Genomic DNA, 27,772 nt, shown 5'->3' with positions numbered 1-27,772 from the left:
CTCATCACTAGTTATTCCATCTATCCATCTGACCTTCAGAAAAGTAGAGAACAGAAGCTTTTGAAATGAAATGTGGCACTACAGAAGAATGCTGAACCTGTTATCCATGATTCACTTATGTAAGAAACTACATTCCAGACACATACTTTCAGGAAACACTTCCTAACACTTCAGCTTTTGTTAGATCTTACCAAATACTTCCTCTTCAAACATTTTTTCTTGCTAGTGCCAGTGTACATTTTGTATCATTTCTACTTTTATGATAGTCAACTATTTTGCTGCTCATATAACGCAATTTGTGTTCTAGTTTTAGTGTCTCATTTGCTAATCTACTTCAGTCAGCATTATTTGTTTCGATTAGACTACATTCCATTACCCTTCTTTTACTTTTGTTTATAGTCATCTTATAAACCCTTTCAAGACTGTACCCCTTCTGTTCAACTGCTCGTCCAAGTCCTTTGCCAACTCTGAGAGATTCATTATGTCAATTGCAAACCTAGGAGTTTTTATTTCTTCTCCATGGACTTTAATTCCCCTTTCAATTTTCTCCTGATTTCCTTTACTGCTTGCTTGGTGTACAGATTGAATGACATTCTACATGAGCTACACCCTGTCTCACTTCCTTCTCAACCACTGCTCACCTTGCATACCCTTTAACTCTCATAACTGCTGTTCGGTTTCTGTAAAAGTTGTAAATAAGTTTACAATTCGTGTATTTTGTGCCTGATACCTTCAATTTCAAAGAATGCAGAGAGAACATTGTCAAAAGATTTCTCTAAATCTACAAATGTTATAAATGCAGGTGTGCCTGTTTTCACTCTATTTTCTATGATAAATTGTATGGTCAGTATTGCCATCCATGTTCATAAATTTCTCCAGAACAAAGCTTCAGCTTTTACCAGTTTTTCCATTCTTCTGTAAATAATTTGTCAATATTTTGCAACAATGACTTACTAAACTGATGGTTTCATAGTAGTAATACTTGCCATCTTTGAAATCTCTATTAGTTCATATTTCAATTGAAGTCTAAGTGTATTTAACCTGTCTTACAATCTTGCACAATGGATGGAATAATTATTTTCTCATGACTGTCCCATGTATGTTTCCACTAAGGTCATTTAGTGCTCTGTCATATTCTTCTCACAGTATCATATCTCCCTTCTCATCTTCACCTACTTTATATTCTCTTTTTATAATATTGTTCTTAAGTTTGTTTCCCTTATATAGACTTCCTAAATATTTCTTCCACCTTTCAACATTGTGTGGTACAAAGTTAAAGTAATTTGAAGGCAATTAAGTGAAGTTCAAAATGCCGTAGAGTGAAATGGCTAAAATTTTTACCTGGGGAATGACAATTCGTCAGGACCTACTTTAAGCTATGATATTAAGACATCTTATTTGCAAGCTATTGTTTAAGAAAAAATAATTAGCTAAAAATGTAATCTACAAGGCATCAAAATACTCTCTATTCCTCTGGTCCAGCCAACTAAAACAGAATGGAGCACAAGGAACAAAAGTGAAGAAAATTACCACATAATGTCGTGTGTCAACATGGTAATGTTGGGATCACTGTACAATATGAGGCTATCATAGAAAAAAGTCGTCACTTGATAAACTGTGGAATTTTCAGTCCGTTAAACTTCAATTTATCTGAAAATAACTGGTCTTCGTTGCAGCAGTTTGACTGGGTCTCCTCTTTGTCCCTGCTTTTTCAAGATGTAATGATGACTTTAAAGCTAGTACTAGTTCAGTGCTTATGCAAATTAAATTGAGACCAAGGCTGTGGTTTTGTTAGATCATAGGTATCAGTGTCGTCAACATTCTTCTGAGACTATAAAAGAAATGTCATTTCAAAACACACCGCCTGCTCTGGTCTTCAGTTAATCAGTGTAATGGCATATTGTAATAAATTCCATGAGCTGTTGTAGTGAAGTATGATTGCTGACCCCACTTCTGAGAACTCCTTAACAGCCTCTCTTCTAAGTGTGTGTGTGTCTTGTCCGCCAGTGTTGCTGTGGTTGAAAAAGTCATCTCCCACTTCTTTCTACCAATGTTGCATAAATTTTACTTATCACTGACATTACTAATTAGCAAATTTTCCCAACTGTCCCTCTTTTTCCTTCTCCCCTCCCTCCCTCCCTCCCTCCCTCCCTCCCTCCCTCCCTCCCTCCCTCCCTCCCTCCCTCCCTCTTTTCCACTCTGATGCTGTCTTCCTTTCACAAGCAGTTGTGGTCCCCCCCCCCCCCCCCCATGATGTTGCAGATAATATCCCAGTGCTCATGGTCATACCAATTATTTTGCCAGGAAGCGTACTGTTCTAGGGTACAAGAGGTGAATCAGCTGAGTATTTACTTCCCTGTATCTAGTGACCAAGATCATCGAACTGGACTGACACTCAGGGGCAGCAGGGTTCAAATCCCATTCATGCATCCAGATAAAGGGTTTTCTGCTGTCACTAAATCAGTTCACGTCAACTCCAGAATGGTTCCTTTGAAGAGGACATAGCCGATTTTGTCTCCTGGTATTGCCCTATCCAATTTTGAGCGCAGAGTCTAATGACCTCATTCTTGACGTGATGTAAAAGCCTAATCTTCCTTCCTTTCTTCTGAGGACTCTTATGTTGGTGAGCTGTTGAACTTAAATATTACTTCCTCTTTACAAGCAGAAGAAAAAACTGACAAAGTATAATCATAATATACATTTGCTGATATTAAGCCTGTCAACAATAGTGTGCACATTATAGAAATTTTATGGGTGTATGATTAACAACCAAGGAAAATAATTGTTATAATTTTTATTTTAGTTTGTTTTACATTAAAAGCACACAGGTGAAGGATCTCTACAAGTGTTTTGAAGCTATTGTATTCACAAAATAATTTTAACGCTCAACATAAAGGTAGCAGATAAGGCGCCCCTATCGCAAAAAAGTTTTTTCTTTGTGTTGTGCTTGCACACTGCAGCTGTCTTGTCACTGGGCAAAATTGGACTACATCAAAAATAACTTGGGCAGCACACTCACTCGTTAAAAGCATAAATAAATACTTAGCTGTAGTGTGGTGGTTGTGATGATGGAAAATGTGACACTAATGTTGAGTTCTCGACATTTATCTGAACCTAATTCACCTAACAATGACCAATGAGTCTAATAGAAGTTCCAGTCTGATTCTGCTGTCAGTGACAGTAACTAAATCTTTTCTCTTTTAATGACTTACACTTTGATAATTGGCACATACTGCAACACTGTGTGATAACTGCAGTGGTGTGATTACTGTCCAATGACTGCTGGATAACTATTTGAAGCTGGTAACTGTGACAACTGCTAATGGCAGACAGCTGTCACCAGGAAGCTGTGTGCCACTTAAATCCATAGTCGGGTGAATGAACCTTTGTTTGCTCGCTATTTGTTTGACATTATGTGGAAGCAAGATGTAGTCCTTGCCTTCAGCACCTTTTATGGTGTCACAGCATAACTGTGCTTGGGGAGGGGGGGTCGGACTATCAGTATGACATGGGACATGGCAGGAGCATGATATGGTCATGAATGATGATTTATAGGATGAGTGGTTGGTAAGTAACAGGTGATAAATTAATTTGAGAATTTAATAGCTTCTTTGGTGCAATATTGAAGGGTGAAAGGTGTGTGTGTGTGTGTGTGTGTGTGTGTGTGTGTGTGTGTGTGTGTGTGTGTGTGTGTGTTTTTCCCATTAATTGTATGTATGGTTTTTTATACTAGTTCCTGAACACGTTAATGTTCAATTAACTGTCCCCACACACATACAAAGGATAAATTGTTCTGAAGAGGGTTGTGTTTGCATCGAACTAAGTAAATGATGCAATATAAGAGAAACAGTACATTTCTAATCATTATTTGATTTTTATAGTCAGTATTGAGGAATGTAAGGAAAAAAAAAATTTCGTGAACACAACTCATTCACTGACATAAGCAAAACAGATTGCATCTCCATGTCACTGTAAATTCACTTGAATTATCTTAACAGGAACAGTATTTTGATTATTCCAGTGTGTACTACCTATGGATAACTTCAGTCAGAAGTGAAATGGAAGATACAGAATTCTGCTCAAAACATGTGCTAAGAATTTCGTGAAGCCCCATAAATTACCTGTAAATGTTAGGAGTCCATAAACATTTAATTGAAAGTAAATTTTCTGTTGTTGCAGAGGTCAAACAGGAGCTGGAGGATTTAATGGCTGATATTAAAAAAACTGCCAACAAAGTCCGTGCCAAATTAAAAGGTTTGTTCCATGTTTGTATCAGTTTCACTAAATCATTGCAATGAAACTGTTGGTAATTGTTAATTGTTAATTTCGTTTATTGTGTTTCAGTCATAGAGCAAAACATAGAACAAGAAGAACATACAAATAAGTCGTCTGCTGACTTGAGGATACGAAAGACTCAGCATTCGACACTGTCAAGAAAATTTGTCGAAGTAATGACAGAGTACAATAGAACGCAGACAGACTATAGAGAACGATGCAAGGGTAGGATACAGAGGCAGCTAGAAATAAGTAAGTAAATGCTCATATTTTCATTTTGTCAATAGACTCAAGTTTTGATATTACCAAGTTTTTAGAATACTCTGAAATATTTGTGAAGTGATACTGACATTGTTAGTAAGATAGTGGAGAATAATAGTTCAATCTATATTTATTGTGCAGTGCATGCTGCAGAGACTGTGCTGTAGCATTTACTGAAATTTACATTTCAATTACAATGATTTTAAAGATGAGATACAATTTGAAAGGAACAACACAGTTTTTGACTGAGTACCTGAGTTGCTAAATGCATGGGGTGCCACTTTAAATCACACCTACTAAGATACAGAAAATTCCTTTTTCATCTTGCTAGATAAACACACAGCCATCTAACTCACTGAAAAGGTGAACTGGATGTTATTGCTTTGATGTAGCTCGTATTTGTACAATAAACAACTGCTGTTTAGTGCCACTTGTTTACTGTTGACCCCTGTGGTTCACACATAATTGCTGTTAGTTCAGGGCTGCAGTAAGTATTGATTCATTTAAACAAAGCAGTGTTCATTCTTGTTGCAAGTTTTCAGTGTGTATTATAGTAATACATAGACTGTATTGTTTGAATTACTTTCTCAGTTCAGTTAGCCTACAGTTTGAGACAAATTCAAACATACCATACCATGCCGTACCATGATCATGACATGCGGATTATTAGACATATCCACATATTGCAAGACAATACCATACCTCAGTATATTGATTGGCAGTGTATAGTTCTCACATTGATGTAATTGCAGAAAGTGAGTTACACAGATAAGATGAAATAACATAAAATGTTAAATACGGTATTCTTGCATCTGTCATGAGGTCCATAAGGGATAAATTATATATATATAATATTTTTACTACTTTCAAATATGGGAAATCCCTTCGTACATAACAGTTGCCAAGCCTTTGTCAACCATATATTTGTATGCCACGGTGCTACACTGGATATGGCCTAATTGAGGTGGAAATCACTTGTTTTCCTCAGACTTGTGAACTGACTCACTGAGCCATCGTGGGAGGATAAGGGGTCTGCAGTTTAATGTGGATTCAAACTATGGGGCAACTTGACTTGCTTCACATTAACAAATTGTAAATAAGTGCTAGAAAAAATGTAAGAACCAACTTAGGAATGAATCCCAGACCTCTGGACTTGTAAAATTACATTTACACACTAAGCCAAGGAGTTCTACACTATGTGTGTCATGGTCCAGTAAAAGTTTCTACAGTAACTTCCCAGGCTAAGACTAACATTTTCAAACTTCCTAACACCATTATTGTGGAGAAAATTAAACATCACTTGGTCTTTACCACAGCCATCTAAGACAATTATTTCCTCTACAGTCTTGTTCTAAATTGCACTTCCCATTCTTCCGGAGAACGCTATCATTATTGTATCCTTCTAGCATTAAGAATAACTATACATTCATCTCAGACATGTAATATTTGCCATTGATTTATATTTTCTTAGAGATGTGAGAGTATTTACATAATGGAATGAGTTCTGCACTTCATTGCTAACATCACTTAGCAGCCAAAAGGTACGGCTCTTATTTGGCAAGTCTAAATACCGTAATGAATCTTTTGATACTAAAATTGAAATAGTCAACTCAAATAACTTGGGTCTTCAGTAAAATATGGTTTTAGTTATTCATTGATCTCTGCAGAATGTGTTAAATAAAAAAGTATAAAATACGATTTTTCATAAAAAAAAGAAAAAGCCTTTAGTCATACGATTTTGATCAGGTGAGGTGCTTGTAACAGTGATTAATAACCTGGAAGATGACTGCAGACAATTCCTGTGTGAGAGATTTCTAATACAGTGAACAATACACAGTCAGGAGCAATCAAAATTTTGTCACGTAAGTGTAGCTCTCATGTAAGATACATAAAACAAAGAAATGGGACATAACACAAAGAAATGGGAAGAGTCTCCTCATATATCTACAGACGAGGGAAGTACCTAACTCAGACAACTAAACATGAATAAAAATGATTTTAAAATATGGAGATGTGTCCGTTCTATTACATATAAATTTTTTTATCTGCAGAATTCATCATTTGTGGGCAATTGGTGTTTGAAGGTTAACAAATCTCAAGCATATAGCAGCCTGATTCAATGGAGAAACAATACCATGTAAACAACAATTATAACCAGCAGACTCACTAGAGACATAAAAGCTATGTTATTTGGTCATTAACAAATTTTTGCTTGAAAAAATAAATGTCAGTAGATCATAGTTGTATTTCTCACAACAGAATTTGCTGTGTCGTCATACCATTTTCCTGTGTTAGTCATCAAATAGCAAATGTGGAGGTTTAATAAAGTGATTATAACTCTGTAGAACAGAACGGTTTGTGACAAAAAGTGAGGTAATATGAGCACTGTGACATCTGATGATGGGCTACCAAAGTGTGGAAACATTGAAAGCAATGTAACGTGTCAATGTGTTGCTCTCGTCAAGTATGTTCGCACTGTTCAGTTCTATTGTGTTTTTTGTTACTACATTGACACTCTATTTGCCATTTGATGATGAACAAGGAAAGAGAATATAGCTGACAGCAAATCTGTTATAGGGGGGAAGAGTGTGTGGGGAGACGGCTACTTCTGTTTTAGGAAATATGACTTCTGTAAGTATTTATGTGATAGGAGACATTGTTTCAAGCAAATGTTAAACATTTTTTCCAAATGATGTGTCATTTATGATTTTATGAACCTACTGGTTACGATGGTGTGTTCAGTGATTTGGGCTGCTGTAGTTCTTAGATTCATTAATCTTCCAACATTGACTGTCTGAAAATGCAGAAATTTGCATGTATGGGTGGCAGAACAGGCACATCTCCATATTTTCAATTTATTTACATCCCAATTTAATCGTTTGTTCTGGGATGCTTTGCTTGTGAGAAGGAAGTAGATTTCTGCTAGCAGCTACGACACAATAAAAAGCTTAGTGGATGTGTCCAGCTAACTTTTCATTGGATTTTTTTGTATTTGTAACACTGTGTTTTGTGCATGTGTCTGTATTGATTCCAGTTATTTTTGTGTAGCTGGCAGATCAACAACAAATGAGGAGCTGGAAGATATGTTAGAGCAAGGAAACCCAGCTGTGTTCACACAAGGGGTAGGTGTCTGAACTGTCATTTCACAGATATCAAATTTATTCAACTTCGAAGGTTTCTTGGTTTTGAAATATATTAATCATTTACATAACATGACGTTGGTACGTACATAAAGAATAGTACAGCTACATTGTTACTTTGATCTAATAATTTGATAAAATGTATTTTGTTCTGATACATAATTCAGACAACTTTTATTTCTTCAAGAAATTCAATTGATTGTCAAATTACCAACATTTTGTTTGGTAACACTAGTTCCTTTCCTGTTTTCCCCTGCTATTATTTTTCCTGGAGTTAGTTCTAACTTCTTGTCTAGTTAATTTTTTATTCTGCTGTCATTCGCCCAACTGACAAATTAATTAAATCCAGACTTGGTCCCAGATAGTCACTACCTAATTTTTAAGAAAGGCTATGTCAATTGCATTAGTTTTTGTTTTTCAAGTACAAGAAGTTGTTTCAAGTGGGAAGAGAAGACAAGTATCATACAATAATTGGCCCTGATCGCAGCCACAAAACAAGTAGTGAGAATGAGATCAGGCTGATTAGCTTTGCCGAAACAAGGAGAATAATGATTAGAAATTCAGACTTCCCCCATAAAGTATAGTTCAGTCAGTGTAAGGTGATCTCAGACAAATCGAAGGGAGCTGAGAATGGCAGCTTTGCGTGCCTACCACAACCAGTAACTTCATGCGATTTTGTAAATGTGTCTATGGCAGTGCCTCAGTGTTGTCACAGCTCTGTAGACAGCTACTGTTTTCACCTGCTGCCATTAGTGGTTCACAGTTGAAAGCTGGCAATAGCACTTTGAGCTATCGGGGATCAACTTAGGCCTTCTTGACCATAGTAAGGTAAGGTTACCTGGATATCCCTAGAGGGAAGTACAATAAACCAGATCAACCATGTGATAGTTAACCAAGGACATGATGAATCTGTTGAACATGTAGGAACCTTCCGTGGGGCAGATACGAAGTGCGATCATTTTTTGGTGGTAGTCAAACTATGTCTGAAACTGTCCACCAAATGGCAAAGTAATGTTGAAAGGATGGTCCACTTTGAAAAGGATAAATTGAAAGATTTAGAAGTGAGACAATGCTAAAGAGGTAAAATTGCAAAACATCCGACAGCATTGGAGGATACAACGTGGCTGATGCATTGTTGGTGTTAAGAAATGCAGTGTTAGCAAATGCGATTGAAGAACTTGTTTCACATTGAAGACACAGAAGTAAAACTTTGTTTGAAGAAGAATGTTTGGAATTTGTAGAGGCCAGGTCACCTAAGAGACTAAAATGGCTAGAACAACTTCAAGAAGATGCAAGGATAGCTTTTTATGAGGGGAGGCATAACACGGGTCAGCTCATATGGAAGAAGAAACGGGAACAACAAAAGTCTGTTGATAGCAGTCAATCCTTTTTCTGGGCTTCAGGATTTTGCCAGAAGTGCCTACCAACAACATACACTGGTTTTAATGGATGAAACTGGGGTAGTGATATCACCACTAGAGCAGACAAACATATTTTAAAAAAATAGTTAGAGAACTAAAAATTGTCGCTTGCCAACAGTGATGACAACACAGATGAAGGCCTAGTTTGATAGAGTGAAAGTCCCTGAACCATGAGAGATAGAAATCAATGATGCGCTAAAGGCCCTCAAGTACAGTAAGGCTCCAGGAGGTAGGGGTGTCACAGCTGAGATGATCAGCTAGGGATGTGACACATTGATGGATGCTTCGAAGCTGTTAAGAAATAACTCCTGAAGAATGGAAGGGAGCAGTTACGTGTCCCCCCCTCTTAAACAAGGGTAGTGCTACACAAATACCCACCGAGCGAGGTGGCGCAGTGGTTAGCACACTGGACTCGCATTCGGGAGGACGACGGTTCAATCCCGTCTCCAGCCATCCTGATTTAGGTTTTCCGTGATTTCCCTAAATCGTTTCAGGCAAATGCCGGGATGGTTCCTTTGAAAGGGCACGGCCGATTTCCTTCCCAATCCTTCCCTAACCCGAGCTTGCGCTCCGTCTCTAATGACCTCGTTGTCGACGGGACGTTAAACACTAACCACCACCACCACAAATACCCAACTACCGAGGTGTTTCATTACTTGAAACTGCTTATAAAGTCTTTGCAGATCTGCTGGTAAACAACGTGAAATCATTGACTGAAGGAATTGTAGGCCACAATCAGTGTGGTTTTGTCCCTGGATGGTAGACTCATGACCCCAGTTTGCCTTGAGGCAGCTGATAGAAAACTTTTTAGAGTTTTATTGGGAATTACACCTCATATTCATTGATTTTTGACAAGCTTATGAAAGCTTTGACCATTCCATGGTATGGAAAATATTGTAGGAATTTCACATCTCATCGCCGGCCGGTGTCGCCAAGCGGTTCTAGGCGCTTCAGTCTGGAACCGCTCGACCGCTACGGTCGCAGGTTCGAATCCTGCCTTGGGCATGGATATGTGTGATGTCCTCAGGTTAGTTAGGTTTAAGTAGTTCTAAATTCTAAGGGACTGATTACTACAGATGTTAAGTCCCATAGTGCTCAGAGCCATTCACATCTCATCAAAATAGATAAGATTAATTGCAACTTGCTACACTCAAGGAGATCCATTGGTGCCAATAATATTAAACTTGGCCTTGTAAAAAGTAAGCCATAACACTGATAGTATCAGAGAACTGGAGATGGTAGGGGGCAGAGACAGTCCTGCCAGTTGCTGAGGAGATTGTGATTCTTGGTGACACATTGGAGCAAGTATGTGCTGATATTTCCTGATTTATCAGCAGTATGAAGAAAACTGGGCCGGTTATGGATGAGGATAAAATGACATACCTTGTAGTACATCATTAAGCTCTCCTTCTCCCATTGTTGATAGGCATGCCTATGAACAAGTTCAGTAATTAAAGTATCGAGGTTCTATATTGAATATTGAATAATGAAAATGAAGTGATGAGATAGGTACATGAACGATTAATAAACGTCAGTCACACGTTCTTTAGTCTGAGCAATTTATTCAAGTCACAACTGATATCGCAGAAGAAGAATAATGTCCATATGTAAATGACACTGGTATGGCAGGTTCTTTTATTTGGTTGTGAAACCTGGGTGACATCAGAAATGTGGCCCTTAGAGAGGAAGATACATCGAAAGATCTATGGACCCAACTTAAGACACCATGGAAGGTAAATGGGAGCAAAGAACAAAAGAAGACCTGTACCGGTGGTTCAGAAAGCCACACATTGGCGAAATATTAGGGCACAACAGGCTGCAGTGGTTTGGTCACATCTTTCAAACAGATAGATCCCTCCCTTACCAAGTCCTCCGTTGCCAACCTGCTGGAAAATGCCCAAGGGGATGTCCAAGGATGCAATGGAAGAAACAAGTATTAACAATCAAAGAAATGGTCCAGCAGCAGTGGAAGAGGAAATAGAGATTGGGACCGATGGATTAGCATCTGCAGTAGATTTCTCTCTTGTCACTGACAGACCTCCTTTTTTTTATTGTGCTTTTAATGTTTTCTTTTATGCTTTTTTATAGAGGGGCTTCTTCCCTCCTTTTACAGTGTGTTCATTTCTTTAGCTTTTTCCTGTAAGCGTTAGAAGCCCGTTAATGTGACAGGTGGTTGTGGTGGGTGGGTGGGTGGGTGGGTGGGTTGCGATGAAAATGTGTGACATAACAACATCCCTTGGGAATGTCAAATAAGTTGTCATCCATGTGAATTTGGTTCATTAAATTACTATTTTTCTGCTAGTACCTTTGAAATGGTAAGTAAACAGAATGCATACAGTTCCTGTTTTTGGCACAGTAAATTCTGGAAGATCCTTAAGTTTAAAAACATTATTTCAACCTTTATTTGTGCCGTGCCACCATTGCACCGAAATACATCCACATCTTCCACTCTCTACCTGTACTTTTTGCACAATGCATGTATTTGATACATATTGCCATGAAGGGTTGTATAATACCCTTGCAGTAGTTTCCTTTCACTACAGCATCTAGTTGCGAAGCTTTTTCAATATTAACTGAAAACAAAATCTTAGTTTTACAATAATGTTCTCTCTGTGTTTCTTGGAACATGGATAAATTCTCATCACAGACCATTTTCTGTACTGACTTCACAAGTGTTGTTTTAGCAAGACTTCGACTTCTTCTTCTTCTTCTTCTTCTTCTTCTTCTTCCCCCCCCCCCCCAATCTCTCTCTCTCTCTCTCTCTCTCTCTCTCTCTCTCTCTCTCTCTCTCTCTCTCTTTCTTCCACCCCCCCCCCTTTTTTCACAAAACATCATTAAAATATGGAGCAGTTAAATTAATAGAACTTTCTCAAAACATATTGCAGATAATAATGGAGACTCAGCAAGCCAAACAGACCCTAGCAGACATAGAAGCAAGGCATGCAGACATCATCAAATTAGAAAACTCTATTAGGGAACTGCACGACATGTTCATGGACATGGCAATGTTAGTGGAAAGCCAGGTATGTATTGGCCAATATTGTTTCCATCAATTTTATATTGCTCAAAAAATTGTAAAATACATATCTGTTAATATCAGTTTAATAAATTTCATTCTGTGCAAAACAACATTTAAAATTTTCTTCAGTGGTAGACTTTCTCATGTGAATAATTCTGTGATGTAGAATCCACAAAACACTGAAACATTCGTATGTATTTCAGCAATAATAAGTGCCAGATATATTATTTAGTTAGGTAAAGAAACACTATAAAAGGTTGTATTTATTTTCAAAAGGCAAGCTAGTTTCTTCAGATCCCAATGGGACATTATATTTGCATTGTCACAGCTCAGATTCCACCCATGGAAAGATGAACAAAAGATAACAATTATTTATAATTTACTTCCACTTTCATTCTCTACTTTGAGACTTACATATGCATTCTGCAAGATATATTTAACATTATAATATTGCCGCCACCACTGCTGCTGCTGCTGCTGCTGCTGCTGCTGCTGCTGCAACTTGTTCATTACATCTTTTGATATTGTAGGCACTTGATCTAAATGTGCTACCTCATTCTTCTACATTCCTAGATTACTTTTTCTGGTTGAGATCTGTTACTCCAGCCTGACCACTGTCCTGCTGCGGCCCCTCCCCTGCGCATGCACCCAGCTCTTCGGCCCTCGAGCCGCCGCCCCGTCCCCTGTCGACTCCACTCCTGGACCTTCACAGAGGTGTAACAACTCCTGCTTTGGCAGAAACAACGTTATGAAAGAAGTTACTTCATAATAAATTTTATATTCAATAAATGTGGAAGTTATTAAATACTGAATCAGAAATTTGATAGATTTGTGGCAGCTGCAGCAGTAACAGCATGATGAAAAAGGTTGTGGTCTCTAATTTTTGTAACAATGTGTTTTTCGGTTTATCAAAAAAAAAGATGGAGGCAATTGTGTGCACTGCTAAATTATAGTTTCCCTGTAAGTGTGTTTGTGGTGTGAATGTTTTAGAATAACTTAATTTTTGCCTTTGTTGCCTAAATTTCAGTGACAATTGCAGTATGTACCTTAGGAATATTTTCAAGATAAATATTTTGTGTGGAACGATGTATATGTATTCCAGAAAAATTTAAATTTTTTGTTAAGAGCATGTTCACAAAATCTACCTCTTGAATATAACTGTATGTTTGAGATTAACAGTGTAGTTTCAATGTATTTGTTCACAAAACTTAGATCAAGTTCATTATTCTTCGTCTTGATTCAAATTGTTGCTTAATATGTATCTTCCTGATACATGTCCTTCAAATTTAATAAGTTTCTCTTTACAGTGATTCATTTCCTGGCAAATAGCCTCACTGAACACAGAATTAGTCACTTGAATGTTGGAGACAAGTAACTTTATCCATATGTATGTGGCATCTGACAAGTTTGAGTGGATGCTGATTGTATATGAAATGCTCTTCATCATTAAGAATGGAGGTATCTCTCTGTGTGCCTTCTGTAACACCAGAGCGGGATAGAGTTACAAACAATATGATTGGCTGTGGATGTTTAAAAGGTCATCCATTGAAGTAAATACCCTTTTTCATGTATTTATCACTGAGTACTGTCCTTCTGAAGCAAAAGTATTGGGAATATTCCATTGTGCAAGACATTCACATACATATTGAAACTAAAAATTTGTCTTTATGGGTTTGCGTGCCAAATTGTTGCAGCTTATGGTTCAAAACTATTGCCTTTGTGCTTGTTACTGCTGTAAGATGTTAATGCCAGTTGCTGTCATCTTATTTCAGAATGGACGTTTGAGGAAACTTTCATCACATGAGTGTTTTGTTCAGAGTAAAATACAACAGAGCCGTAACTACTATGGCTGACCACAATGTTTAGTTAAATTAAACTATGAAGGACTGGCGATGTGTTACATAAGCAGGCAAACCACACTTGTACCTTTATGTGAATGGTGCTCAGTATTGTGTGGATTGCAAATTCTGGAAAGATTATAGGCAGGCAGTCTTGCAAACTGCAGAAAGTTAGTTTTTTTTTTTTTTTTTTTTTTTTTGCACTCATGGATCATATTTGCAACTACTCACTACTACAAGAAAGTGCTTCAATAAATGTAACCCAACCACACCTGATATTCTCTCTTCAAAACTTTATATGTGGGCTATAAGGTTCAAACTGAGATAATTTCAGTTTGCTTTTCGTAATTACCCATCTTTATTGCACATTGCTCTATAATACACTGGTTTTCGTGTACTGCCATCATCAGATGAAATCGTGAGTAGATGATATGCGTGTTTGGCTGGATTTGATTACAGATTCAGTAGTTTAAAATAGGATATTCATAATCATTAATTAAAATCGTTCTGCTTAGCTTAAGTGTGCTGTTTGTAAATTCATTCAGTCTGTAGAAGCTGGCCGCAGTTCGCAAACATCTGAATGCACATTTGGCTATGGTCAGTCACCTTCAGGCAGCAGCTTCAAGGTGTAGCGATGGTGGAGAATGTGGTGCATTGCATGAGGCATCTCAGATGTTTCTTGTTTTGCCCATGGGCTCTGCTTCCGAGGCACCTCCTGGTGCACACGACAGTCAATTCACCCTCACAGCAGGGTGAGTGGTGGGTGGTAATGCATTCACGTCACTTGAGGTGGAGGGCCATTGTGGAGGCAGGCCACCTGGCCTCGCCCATTCACCTTGTGAGTTGACACGTGGCCACTCCTTCAGCAAGGTCCAAGCAGACACACAGGGTAAGGGGCTTACTAGTTATTGGGAGCTCCAATGTTAGGCTCATTATGGGGCCCCTTAGCCAGATACTCTTCAGTGCTGGAAAAAAAGCCAATGTGCACTTTGTGTGTCTACTGAGGGGCCTCATCAAACATGTGGAGGTGGCCTAGACTGCTACTATTGAGTGAGCAGGGTGCAAAAGTCTGCAAGTTTTGGCTTGTGTTGTCACCAACAGTGTCGTTCGCATGGGTTCTGAGGTGATCCATAGCTCGTAGAGATGTCTGGCGGAGTTGGTTAAGACTGCTGGCCTCATGTGCAGGGTGCAAGCAGAGCTCACAATTTGCAGCGTCATTCCCAAAGTTTATCAGGGTCCTTTCATTTGGAACTGAGTGGAGGGTCTCAACCAAAGGCTTTGTTGACTCCGTGACAGTCTTGGCTGCATTATGATGCGGGGATTTGTTGGACTCCCTTTGATAGGTCTGAGATGCACTACACAAACGAAGCAGCTTCTCTGGTAGCGGAGTACTTGTGGAGTGCGCATGAGGACTTTCAGGCTAGGCAGTAGTGCAAGGTGCTATGATGAACACTGGCCAGTCGATACACAGCAAGGGAATTCAAACGTTGTTCAGAATAAAGTCACTCAGACTGTCATAATTTTATCAGTAAACTGTTGAAGTATTTGTAATAAAGTTTTTGAATTTACTGCCCGCAACGAAAGTCCTCATGCTCAAATTATTCCTGGGACCAAGAGATGGCTGAACCTTAGGTAGAAAATATATCAGAAAAACAGATTAGAGACCATAAGAGGGGGAGTGTTTAGTGCAGTTGACAAATACATTGGCTCTAGTGAGGTCGAAATTGTGTGGGACAGTGAAGTTACCTGGTCACATATAACAGGTGTTGTTGAAACAAAGTTAATTGTTGGATTTTTTTATCGGCCACCCGAGTCTGCTGTGACAATTCCAGAGATTTTCAAAGAAATACTAAGGTCACTTGTGCATGAATGCCCAGATATGCAAAACTAGTTGGACGTGACTTTAACCCACAGAGTATAGATTGGAATGTCTATGGAATCATTGTGGGGATAAATAGACAGTCATGCGAAATGCTTTTGAACATGTTTTCTGAAAGCTTTCTTGATCAGATAGCTTGGCAGCCCACACACAATGGGGATTGTTGCACTCTCGGTTCAGAAGGGAATGCACAAATGAGGACAAGCGAATGTCAGTAGAGATTCGGGCATATGTGAGACGATCTGTGCCTGAAGCATACAACTACCACCATCACATCTTAGCAAAAGAACCCAAGGAAATTCTGGTTTTATGTAAAATCATTAAGCAGAACTAAGTCTTCTATTCTGTCCCTTGTTGATCAGTCTGGTATGGCAGCTGAAGATAGCAAAATGAAAGCCAAAGTTTTAAATTTCACATTCAAGAAATCATTCACACATGAGAGTTGTACAAACATAGTCATTCGACCATCAGACGGACTCCCGTATGGACAACACAGTAATAAGCAAACCCTGGTGTAGAGAAACAGCTGAAAGATTTGAAGGTAAATAAATCATCACGTCAGGATGGAATCCCAGTTCAGTTTACAAAGAGTAATATGACTTTGGCCCCCTTGTATTTATCATGAATCTCTCGTCCAGCACAAAGTCTGAAGCAACTGGAAAAAGGCGCAGGTGACTCCAGTATATGAGGAGGTTAAAAGAACAGACCCGCAGAATTGCAGATCAATATCCCTAACTTCTATTTGCTGCAGAATCCTGGAACAAGTTCTCAGTTCAAATATAATAAATTTTCTTGAGAGTGAGAGGTGTATGTCCATGAATCAGCATGGTTTTACAAAGCATCGCTTGTGCGAAACTCAACTTGCCCTTATACTGCGAATTATGGATGAAGAGCAACAGGCAGATTCCATATTTCTAGATTTCCAGAAAGCCTTTGTTACAGTGCTCATTGAAGGTATGAGCATGTGGAAAGTTTCAAGATATGTGAGTGGCTTGAATACTTTTTAAGTCATAGAACCCAGTATGATGAACACTTTCTATCGAGCAGAACAGAGATAAGAGTATCGTCAGGAGTGCCCCAGGGAAGTGTGGTAGTAGGGCTGCGGCTGTTCTCCAAATACATAAATGATTCGGCAGACAGGGTGAGCAGCAGTCTGCGGTTGTTTGCCGACAATGCCATGGTGTACAATAAGGTGTTGAATTTGAGTGACTGTAGGAAGATAAAAGAAAATATAGACAAAATTTCCAGTTGGTTGGATGAATGGCAGCTGTCCCTAAGTGTGGAAAAATGTAAATTAATGTCAGTGGGTAGGAAGATGAAAACCTGTAATGTTCGGATGCAGTATTACTAGGTTCCTGCTTGGCACATAGTTATTTGAATATCTGGGAGTAACGTGGCAAAACTGTATGAGGTGGAATGAGTGTGTGAGAACTGTGGTAGAGAAGACAGTGCAACCTTAGTTTACTGGGAGAATTCGGGATCTGTACCAGGTTGGACTGAAGGAAGACATCGAAGCGATTCAGAGGCGGGCTGCTACATACTGAGAAAATTTAGATAAATAGCATTTGAAGCTGACTGCTGAAAGATTCTTTTGCTGTCAACAGACATTGCGCCTAAAGACCACGAAGATAAGATATGAGAAATTAGGCATAATACAGAGGCATATTTTCCCTTGCTCTATTTGAGAGTGGTACAAGAAAGGAAATGACTAGTAGGAGTATCGATGTAGATATAAATGAACAGTAAAACCTAATGCATGATACAATGTGATGCATACTTCAGGCATTTGAAACCACTTAATTAATGATGATCAATATCCTATTTGAAATTACTGAATCTGTGATGCAGGCAGGGTACTTGGGTTACCTCATCACTAATGCACTACCGGCTATAGGTCGTGTTTGCATAAGTATAGAATACCGTCAATTAGCTGCTAGCACTTGATCATGTAAATACTTGCACAAAACATTTGACATAGATACCCATATCAGAATACTCATTGTAGAATGTTGTGGCAGTCAGCCATGTCATCCTTATTATGTAGTCTTAATTTTTTTTGTGTCGACTCTTATTTTCTATGAATTAAACCTATTATTGTTACATTAGTTGTTTGTCCATTTTGTTTTTGACAGATCTGGTAGTGACGGTAAACCAAAACCAGTCATATTATGAATTACGTGATAATGTGCAATAATGGTGGACATGAATAAAATGCCAAATATGATCATGGACTTGAATATAGCCGTCTTCAGTTTATATCTTCATGAAGACCGTAACTGGCATCCAATATTTAAATATTAGTATCCAATGGGCTTATATATTAACTGCCTGACATCTGCAATTTTAAAGTATAACCCAAATGTGAGATTCGTGGTATGGAGCAATGTAAAATATCACTGGAACCATCACAAACAATGCATGAAAGATTGATGACAGTACCACACATTCTAGTCAACCACCATAAGTTGTTGAGAGTTTAATAGTCAGACACTGATATGTTTGTAACTTCATATAGCCTATGCCACACAAAACAGCAAGTGTTAAGAAATGGTGATCATTTTATGAAGGTTATTTGGAAGAAAGTGACTAATTTGTTGTTCAGTGAAATTGTTTCAAAGATACTGCTTTGTGAAATGTTATTTTATTGTTCTCACTTTCAAAATTTTGTGATTATGAATTATATTGCATCGTGACTGTTTTGTGATTGCTTATCCACTGTGATAATACCAAACTGTGTGTTTTGGCCTCAGACTTTGTTTTGGACTGTGGTATACTCCCTAAGATTACAGTCAACAGAGTGGTACTCTTCTGTGCATAGTATATACTGTGTTGATTATACTGTGTTGATTATACTGGGTTTTAGATCTGTATACAATCCTCTCATGGACAGTGTGCGAATAATTGCACTGACTGCAAATGGTTGACAGACCAGTTCAAAATTCCAACATGTCACAGGCTTTTCTGCATCCCTCCATAACTGCATGAAGGCTCTACCCACCCACCCCTCCCCAGCTCTCCCCCCCCCCCCCCCCACCCCTGTCCTCTGCTTCACTTCACATTCCATGATTCAGTGGAGCTTGTGAACAGCAGATGTGATTGAGAGTTCAAAGTTTATACTGTCTTTGTAATGCCACTGAGCTTAGGTACAATAAAAACTCCCCACATATCCATTTATTCGAAGATGTTGATCCCAGACCATTGTGAAAAACCCTCTGTGTACTTTGGTAATGGTGGGACAAAGCCTGTTAAAAGTTGAAGCCTTGGATTGGTTCATGTTGTATAATCAGATTGTAAAATTAATATAGTTATCGCTGAAAATCTGCAAGTAAGGGAAATGGTATTGGAGTGCAGCAGTAACATAGCAGTTGATATGTATGAACTCGAGTAAGAATTACTTTCACAGGCTGTTTCAAAAAGCCTCTTCCCCCCCAATCCCCTCCCTCCCACCACTGTGTAACTGCCTCGGTAATGAAATTTGTACAGTGCTTTCTAGACGCATTTATGTGAAAAATTGCAGTAAACAGTCTACAATCCTATAAACGAAAAACTTCACCCAGAAATGAGTTGCCAAGAATGTTTTCAATCAAGAAAGGCCTGTAAAAAGGGAAAGGCTCAGGGGATTACATTCCAGTTTTACAAAGGTACATTTATAGTCAGCGTATGTCTTAGTGTGCAGAATGACTGGTGGGAATTCCATCACATTACTTCAAACATTGAGAAACTTAAACAAGACCATTATCTGCTTATTTGTCTTGAAGGCATTTCATTCTAGCAACATGATTTACTGTGATTTATTCACTAATACCTAGCATAGTTTCACTGCAGTTTTTCAGGTGTATTGTAGTATTATTACCAAAAATATGTATTTTGAGGCCATTGATGATAAAATCTTGTGTAGGATGTATGTAGTAAGTCATGCATTTAACATATTAAGTTTTCCGTTAAAAAGTGACCGTTTCATATAATTTTGTATGTATAGTGACTTAAATGTTTGTGTTTGGTAAATGTATACTGTGAATTTTTCTGGCAAATGGTAAGTGTTTTGTCCTTTCTGGTTTGTTTTTGTTGCTGGGCTGTCTGATGTTAGGGAGAAATGATAGACCGTATCGAATATCATGTAGAACATGCAGTGGACTATGTCCAAACAGCCACACAAGACACAAAGAAAGCGCTGAGGTACCAGAGTAAAGCTAGGCGGGTAAGTTAAAATTACTATATATTGTATTACACATATTTTGAAAGCTAATTTTTCTTTCTTTTTTTTTCTTTTCCCCATCTTTATTCCCAATTCCATTTCATTTAACCACTTACAATCTTCTGGCATTAAATATCCTTTCTTAATCTTGAAACTATTTGTTCTGGTGTATGTAACTGTTCATATGCATTTATTGCTGTTGTGTATCTTATTCTACCTACTTCGGTGTATGAGCACCTTCTTTCTGGGTTTTACTGACAAAACAATCTTCTACCTATTTAACAATAACTGTTTTGGTGGTTATGCCTGTCATTTTCTGTGCTGTGTGTGTATCAATTGTTTATACTTTGTCTGGTCCCTAACTGTACTCCTTCTCCTCTTAATGTGAATGTAATTTTTGATGTGTGATAACTTCTTTCCTCTGCACTTTTTTAATAAAATTATTTTTCACCACTATTTTGCTTACTAACTTCTTTCCTGCTGGTCAACACCCTCTATCAAAATCCACTTTCAAATCCATACCCTGTACAACCTTTCACATCCTGTAAATCCTACACTATGGCACGCTGGCTTGGCGTGAATGCATCTAGGATGCAACAATTGACAGGATTCAGTATCACGTTGACGAAGGTAGAGAAAAAGTGGATATCGCCAGTAAAACGTTAACCAAGGCTCGGCGATTGCATTCCAGTTTTACTAAGGTAAGATGGGGCATCTGTGATAACCAGGGTGCTTGCTTGCTTACTTGTTTGCTAAACTCACTCTGTCTGAACTGCACTCTCTCTACTACCTCATTGTTTTATTTTCTAAGTATTGCTTTTGTAGCCTGCATATCTAGCTCTATCGCAAGCCTTTAATCTTCTCTGCAATTAAACAGATTGTTACATAATATATTAATTTTAGTTTTGGTTATTATATTGTCTTGTTACAACATGAGTTTTAATAATTAGTGTCTAATTTAGTCAATTTTTTTAGAATTAAGCAGTCACATTAATGTAAACAATAAGTTATGATTGGAAGATGATAAATATTGGTAGTTACTTATGACATGAAGAAATAGAAACGATTTACCCTTTGTATGATTTACACTTGAATCCCATGTTACATAATGAGATGAAATACCCCTCTTAGCCATGAACTGTCCAGATGCCTATTTTGTTTTGTTTTATAGTTAACACCAAGTAATTAATAGGATAACACAGTCACCAAGAAAAGTAATTTTTCTGCCAGATGACTCTCATCAGTGTTGCTGTGAAACCCTGAAATAGAAATACTTTTTTATTTTTATTTTATTTTTTAGTGTAAGAATCGCACAGTACGAATGATTATATACACACATTGTTTGTAAATGTGTGTATGTGCCGAAAGAAAACTATCCCACCAGCTGGAATTCCAGATTAGAGTTAGAAATAACTATATTATTTCCAATATTAGTTGACAGTGCAATACTGTACATTGAGTTACCTGTGGGTGATGCGGAAGGCTAAATGTTGGGGGGGTTTCTGTCTAAAATTTCTAAATCACACGTTACTCTTGGTAGCCTGTTCCATATCATCTCAGCCAATGTGAGGTTATTTTGTCTTGCACCCTCACAGCTTCAGTCTGTTTTCAATATCCACTTTTTGGATACTATCCCTCCATGTCTTTCTGGCCATGCCGCAGACAAACATCATCTCAGCTGCCTTCCTTGGGGATCCATGGCATGGACAGCTCGATTGAGGTGATCCCACAGATTCTTGACTGGGTTTAAATCTGGGGAGTTTGGTGGCCAGAGTACAGTAAACTCATCCTGGCACTCTTTGAACTGCACATATACACTGCGAGCTGTATGACATGTTGTATTGTCCTGCTGGTAGATACCATCGTACCGCTGTCCCCAACTTGGGCTGATCCATTGTACTTTCCAGAATGATGGGATACCCAGGGAATGCCGTGAGAACTGTAACATTGTTGCAGGGTGTATACTGTCATATGTTCCACACTGTACATGCCAACAACCATCTATCTCAAGGAGCATAAAACGTGATTCATCTGAAAGGCCACCTGTCACCTCTCAGTGTACTTCCAAATGCTGTATTGACATGAAAATTCCAGCCTTCATTGCCAAAGAACAGCAGTCATGGGTGCATGAACAAGGCACCTCTTATGGAGGCCTGTGTGCAGCAGTGTTTGCTGAATGGTCACTGAAGAGACACTGTCGTTAGCCCCTTAATTCTACACAGTGAAATTGTCATCCAGAATTAGTGCTACTTTGCTAAATTTGTTTTTGTGCCTGAAGAAAGCTCTTAGATTTCAGAATAGGTTACATTATGATGAGACTTGCACTGGCAACTTCATGTGATGGATTTCATATCACATAGCCAAATGAGAAGAGAGTTTCCTGCAGAATTATAATTTTCTTTAGACAGTAAGTTTGATTGGAAAATTTAGTAGTTACGAGGAAAATATTGGATACAAAATGGACAAAATTTTGGAAATAACGTTTATTTGTTAAAAAATGGAAAAAATAATACTTCGTATTTTGAGGAAGTAACAAACATCTAAGTTCATAAATTCATTTTTGTGTTTCTCTAAAATCTCCCATATTTTACTGTTCACAACAAAACAAGTAATTAAGAAATGTCAGAATGGGAGATACACTTATTAGATGTGTTGGCCTTTATAATAAAAAGAATGAGGAGGACATACGTAAATGTTACTGCTTTGTGCTAAATGGCTGAACATTACTTTTGACAATGTTTCATTATGTTAATAAAATTGGCAGTACACATAAGATCCAATGCCCTTGTGGAAGAGGGCAAAGGAGCAGACTGAGTTTAGACAACCTCTTGCCCTTGGAAAGGTAAACTGTCTGTAAAAGGCAGAAGAATCAGCAGCAATCAATGGCATAAGGATGCAGAAAACAATGAAACCACTGCATTAAGGACATACGGTGTGTACCCAAAGGGCACGTGACCTGTAACTAAAAAACTGTCGTGATAATATCTACTTTGGTAAAAGATTTTTAATTGGTCCCCCATTTGGACCTCCATGAGTGGACTGCCAAGGGAGAGGTAACTGAGAAAAATAATGAAAAACCAATGAAAGAGAAACATCCTATAAGTCGTAATGTGGAATGTCAGGAGTTCAAATGTAGTACGGAAGCTATAAAATGTGAAATGGAAAATGCAGAGTGCCAATCTAGATGTACTGGGGTCAGTGAAGTGAAATGGAAAGAAGATAATGATATCTGGGCAGTTGAATGTAGGGTAACATCAACAGCAGCAGAATATGATAAAACAAGAGTAGGGTTAGTTTTGAATAGAATGGTAGGGTAGTGTGTCAGATACTATGAACAGCACAGTGATAGGGTTGTTCTCCTCAGAATCGACAGTGAACTAACCCCAAACAATAGTGATTAAAGTATCAGGCAGGCATCAGAAAGAGCAGATGAAGAGGTGGAGAAAATATGAGTATATTGGATGTGTGATTAAACATGTTAAGGGAGATGGAAATCCAGTAATCATGGGCATTTGAAATGATTTGGTAGCATGGGCAGGAATAGGAAATGGAGCTGTGGGAGAATGTGGCTGCAGTAGTCAGATTGATGGCTGAGGAAGACAGAATTAAGTTTGGCAATAAATTGTAGCCAATAATAGCATAGAAACCACAAAAGGAGGTGGTGACTCAGAAAAGGCGTTGAGATGGTAGAAGATGCCATGACCAGACAGAGATTCTGAAATCGGATATTAAATTGTAAGGCAGTTCCAGAAGCAAATGCAGATTGAAATCACAATTTAGTAATGATGTAGAGTAGACTGAAGTTTAAGCAATTTGTCCTAAAGAATCAGTGTGCAAAGATGTTGGATATTGAAGTACAGAGCAACAATTAGATGTATTTGAAGTTCTTGGCACTATAGATACTGCCATAATGAGTACTAGAGTAGGCAGTTGAGTTAAAGAGGAATGGATATGTCTAAAGGCAGTCACAGAAGTTGGATAGGCAGAGGTAGGTACATAGAAGAGAACTGTGAAGAAACCTTCAATGACAAAGAAATACTTTAATTGGTTGATGAAAAAAAGAAGTACAAAAATGCTCAAGGCAATTCAGTAATACAGAAATATTTCACTTAGGAATGAAATCAATAAAAAGTAGAGGGAGGCTAAAAGGCTGAAGGAAAAATGTGAAAAAACTGAAACTTCTTCATGCAATAAATTACCAACAGCTGTTGTCCCACAGTCCATAATGGATCAACAAAGATGAAACAGAAATGGTCATCAGAGGAAATGATTCAGCATACAGAGAAGTTAAAACAACCTATGGTGAAGTTCGAAGCAAGGGAACTGACATTAAGAGTAAATCGCAATTCTATTGTGAAGATCAGTGGAGAGAGTGGATAAGTGGAAAGAGTAGATTGATGGTCTCTGTGAGGGGGAGAACTTGTCTGATGATGATGTGATTGAGAAAGAACTGGGAGACAATATGGAACACGCAGGGGATAGAGAATTAATAAGAGTTAAATGAGTCTTGTAAAGACTTGCAATTACATAAGGCAGAATCAATAGATAACAATCCTGTGGAATTTCTGAAATCATTGGAAGTAATAACCAAGCGACTTAGTTGTTTAGTGTGCCAAGTCTAGAAATCTGGAAGCATACCATCACATTTTCAGAAAGAAAATCATCCACATGGTTCGAAGTTAGCAAGGACAGATAAGTATAAGAACTATTGCACAGTTAGCTTAATGGCTCGTGCATCCAAGTTTCTGAAAAGAATAATACAAAATGGAAAAAAAAATGAAAATACTTTAGATAATGATCAGTTTGGTGATATTACCTTTCCGGAAGACAGAGGCAGATGTGACTTACGAATGATTTTTCTAAGCCTGCCTTCTGTTGTCACACACATTCATAGAATGTGACCTATAAAGAGAGTTAGTGTGTGAACTGGTGCAAGACATTCTAAATTCATAGGAAAATAGAAGTAAGTTATAGGGAAAGATGGATTTCTACACTATGCTCTAATAAACATTCAAATGGATATAGACTGTATTTTTTTAAAACAGGGGTGTAAACAATTCACAGGTTTTCTGGTGAAGCAAACTGCAAGAAAGAAAATGCTGTGGTGTGGTGTGGTGTGCTCTGCTGTGAAAGGGTGTATGGCTTTGTTTTCTTTCTCACAGTGTTAACTGCAGTGGTAGGGCACTTAAACCATTAGATGAATTGTTTATCTCATACATATTCTCACTCATAGTCAACAATGTGCTGTTTTGATTTCTACATCAGTTTGTTTTTACAGAAAACAGGAAAATTGTATTTATGGCCTATTGGTTTATGATTATAGTACTACTATGGAATCTGAATACGTGATAACAATAAACAAGGGTCAGGATCAGAGAGGGAGGGGAAGGATGGAAGAGGGGGGGGGAGGTATGGAGGAGGAGGAGGGGGGAGGAAATGGACTTACAGAGAGGGGGGAGGAGGAGATGAAAAGAAAGAATTTGGGGGGGTGGGGAGATGAATTGAGAGAGGAAAAGGGGGAGATGGAAATGAGATGGAGAGGAATTGGACAGAGAGAGAGAGGGAGAGGAGGAGAGTAGGTCATATCTCAGATTCCCATACATTTTTAGCAATTGCAAAGAACTGTCTGGTTCGCTAGTACACAGTATGTACAAGAACCAAGAGGAAGAAATAAGACGAGAGAGAGCGTACAGAATGCTGCGATTAACAGTGTGTAAGGCAGGGATGCAGTCTTGAGCCCCCTACTGTGTGTGTGTGTGTGTGTGTGTGTGTGTGTGTGTGTGTGTGTAGGTCTAAGAAGCAGTGATGAAAATAAGAGAAAGATAAAGAGTGGGTTTAAAATTCAGATTGTAATGATATTAGTGAAAGATGCACTGATGGCATTGCTACCCTCATTGAAAGTAAAGAAGAATTAAACGATGTATTGAATGGAATGAACAGCTCACTGAGCTCAGAACAAGGATTAAAATTAAACTAAAGAAAAATGTAAATAAGGAGTAGAAGAAATGAAATAAGCAATAATTTGACATAAAAATTGAGGACCATAAAGTAGACAAAATCATGAACTAATGGTAACTCGGAAGCAAAATAACATGACAGGCAAAGCAGAGAGGATGTGAAGAGAGATTAGCACAGGCAAAGACAGAATTCCTGGTGAAGAAAAGTCTGCTAATATCAAATGTCAGCCTTAATCTGAGAGAGAATTGTCTGAGAATGTACTTCCGGAGCAGTGTGTTGTGTAATAGTGGATTATGGACTGTGGGAAAAACCAAAAAGGAGAGAAACAAAATGTTTGAGATGTGGTTCTGTAGAAGGATGTTGAAAATTAGGTGAACTGAAAAGATTAGAAATGAAGTGGTTGTGTGCAGAATCAGTGAAGAGACACGCGTGAAAACAGCTGACAGGGAGGAGGTATAGTATGATAGGACATAAATTAAGGTACCAGGGAGTAAAGTCCATGGTACTTACAGGGTAGAGACTGTAGGGGAAAACAGATTAGAATACATCCATCAAATAATTGATGTTGTGAAGAGTTTGACACAAGTGTGTTAATCAAGGTGAGTCACATTGAACCATTCAAAAGACAGATCATCAATTATGGTGGGATAATACCTTTCAAAAGACACTGCTTTTATAGTTCTATAATCTTGCTTGTTCCAAAAATTGTCTGAAGACTTTGTCTGAGGAATCCGAAGCCCTAACATTTTTTCCAAATGTTCAATAAGAGAACTAAATAGTAGAAAAATAATTTGTTTCTGTAGAACCACAGCTTATTTTTCAGTTTACCATTGTACATGTGCTTGTATATAGACATCTTGAATTTCTGTTGATGCTGTTTACCATAACTTTTGTAAGGAATGAGCACTGTCAGGAGGTGAGTAGTTGAGGGTTGTATTGTGGTCTAAGGACTCCGGTTCATTAATTTGGGGGTGTCATAGGCAGTGTCAAAATGTTGTTCTTCCCGCATATTGGCACTGAAGAGAGTCACAGTACCGGAGTGAATGTGCTACTTGGGTGTATTGAGCAGGTCTTTCATCAGGGTATTCCACAGGGATACGGTCCATGTGGTAGTGTGTCGTACATCTGTGAGAGACACCTATGAAGGACCTATGTGAGACATCCACTCAACATATCCTACTCCAGTCCTGTCACAGTCTTAGTCTTTCCCATTAAGTGAGAGAGACGACCTTGTGTGGCATATGTGAAATATATAGACTACTGAGAGGTGAAAATGAATTCATTAGAAAATAATAGTATTCCATTAATAGCTGTGGTGACATACATTAAAGTGATTATACAAATACTTAATTATTCTTAATTTTGTTACATACATCTGGCAAATAGATGAAAAGCATATACAAAATCAAAGCATGAGAGCCAGATATATTGAGGAAAATGTGCAGATTTTGTTAATGCACCACTAAAAAAATTGCACCACAAAGGAATTATCTGAGTGGGATGGAAATCACTAGATTTGAGGTAAATGTACAGACAAATAAGTGATTAAAATTTCATACAAATTCGATGATTTATTCGTAAGGGTGTCACAAATTGAGCTAGTCAGTAATGCATTGGTCTATCTGTGCCCCCTTTTCCAAGCAGTTACTCAGCTTGACAGTGATTAATAAGGTCATTGGATGTCCTCCTCAGGGATATTGTGCCAGGTTCTGTCTAGTTGGCAATGTAGGTCATCAAAATCTTGAGCCATTTGGAGGGCCCTGCAATAATGTCAATGCTCACAACT

At 38.2% G+C, this 27,772-nt stretch overlaps 1 protein-coding gene across 4 annotated transcripts in view; it reads left to right on the top strand.

The window, feature by feature from the left end:
- Window positions 1-27,772, top strand: part of LOC126262789 (syntaxin-1A) — a 351,940-nt gene that overhangs the window by 243,252 nt on the left and 80,916 nt on the right. For 3 of the 4 annotated variants that reach the window (XM_049959613.1, XM_049959640.1, XM_049959621.1), the window contains 5 exons: window positions 4,180-4,254; window positions 4,345-4,527; window positions 7,585-7,658; window positions 11,983-12,120; window positions 19,921-20,031. In XM_049959613.1, the coding sequence (XP_049815570.1) occupies window positions 4,180-4,254; window positions 4,345-4,527; window positions 7,585-7,658; window positions 11,983-12,120; window positions 19,921-20,031 (581 nt within the window). Of the gene's footprint in view, window positions 1-4,179; window positions 4,255-4,344; window positions 4,528-7,584; window positions 7,659-11,982; window positions 12,121-19,920; window positions 20,032-20,618; window positions 20,730-27,772 lie in introns of all 4 variants that reach the window. The other variant, XM_049959630.1, reaches the window with a different exon arrangement.

The sequence above is a fragment of the Schistocerca nitens genome, chromosome 1 (genome assembly GCF_023898315.1).
Source record: "Schistocerca nitens isolate TAMUIC-IGC-003100 chromosome 1, iqSchNite1.1, whole genome shotgun sequence".
Lineage (NCBI taxonomy): Eukaryota > Metazoa > Arthropoda > Insecta > Orthoptera > Acrididae > Schistocerca > Schistocerca nitens.
Note: the sequence above shows the minus strand (reverse complement) of the source record. Positions and strands in the feature narration are given on the sequence as shown.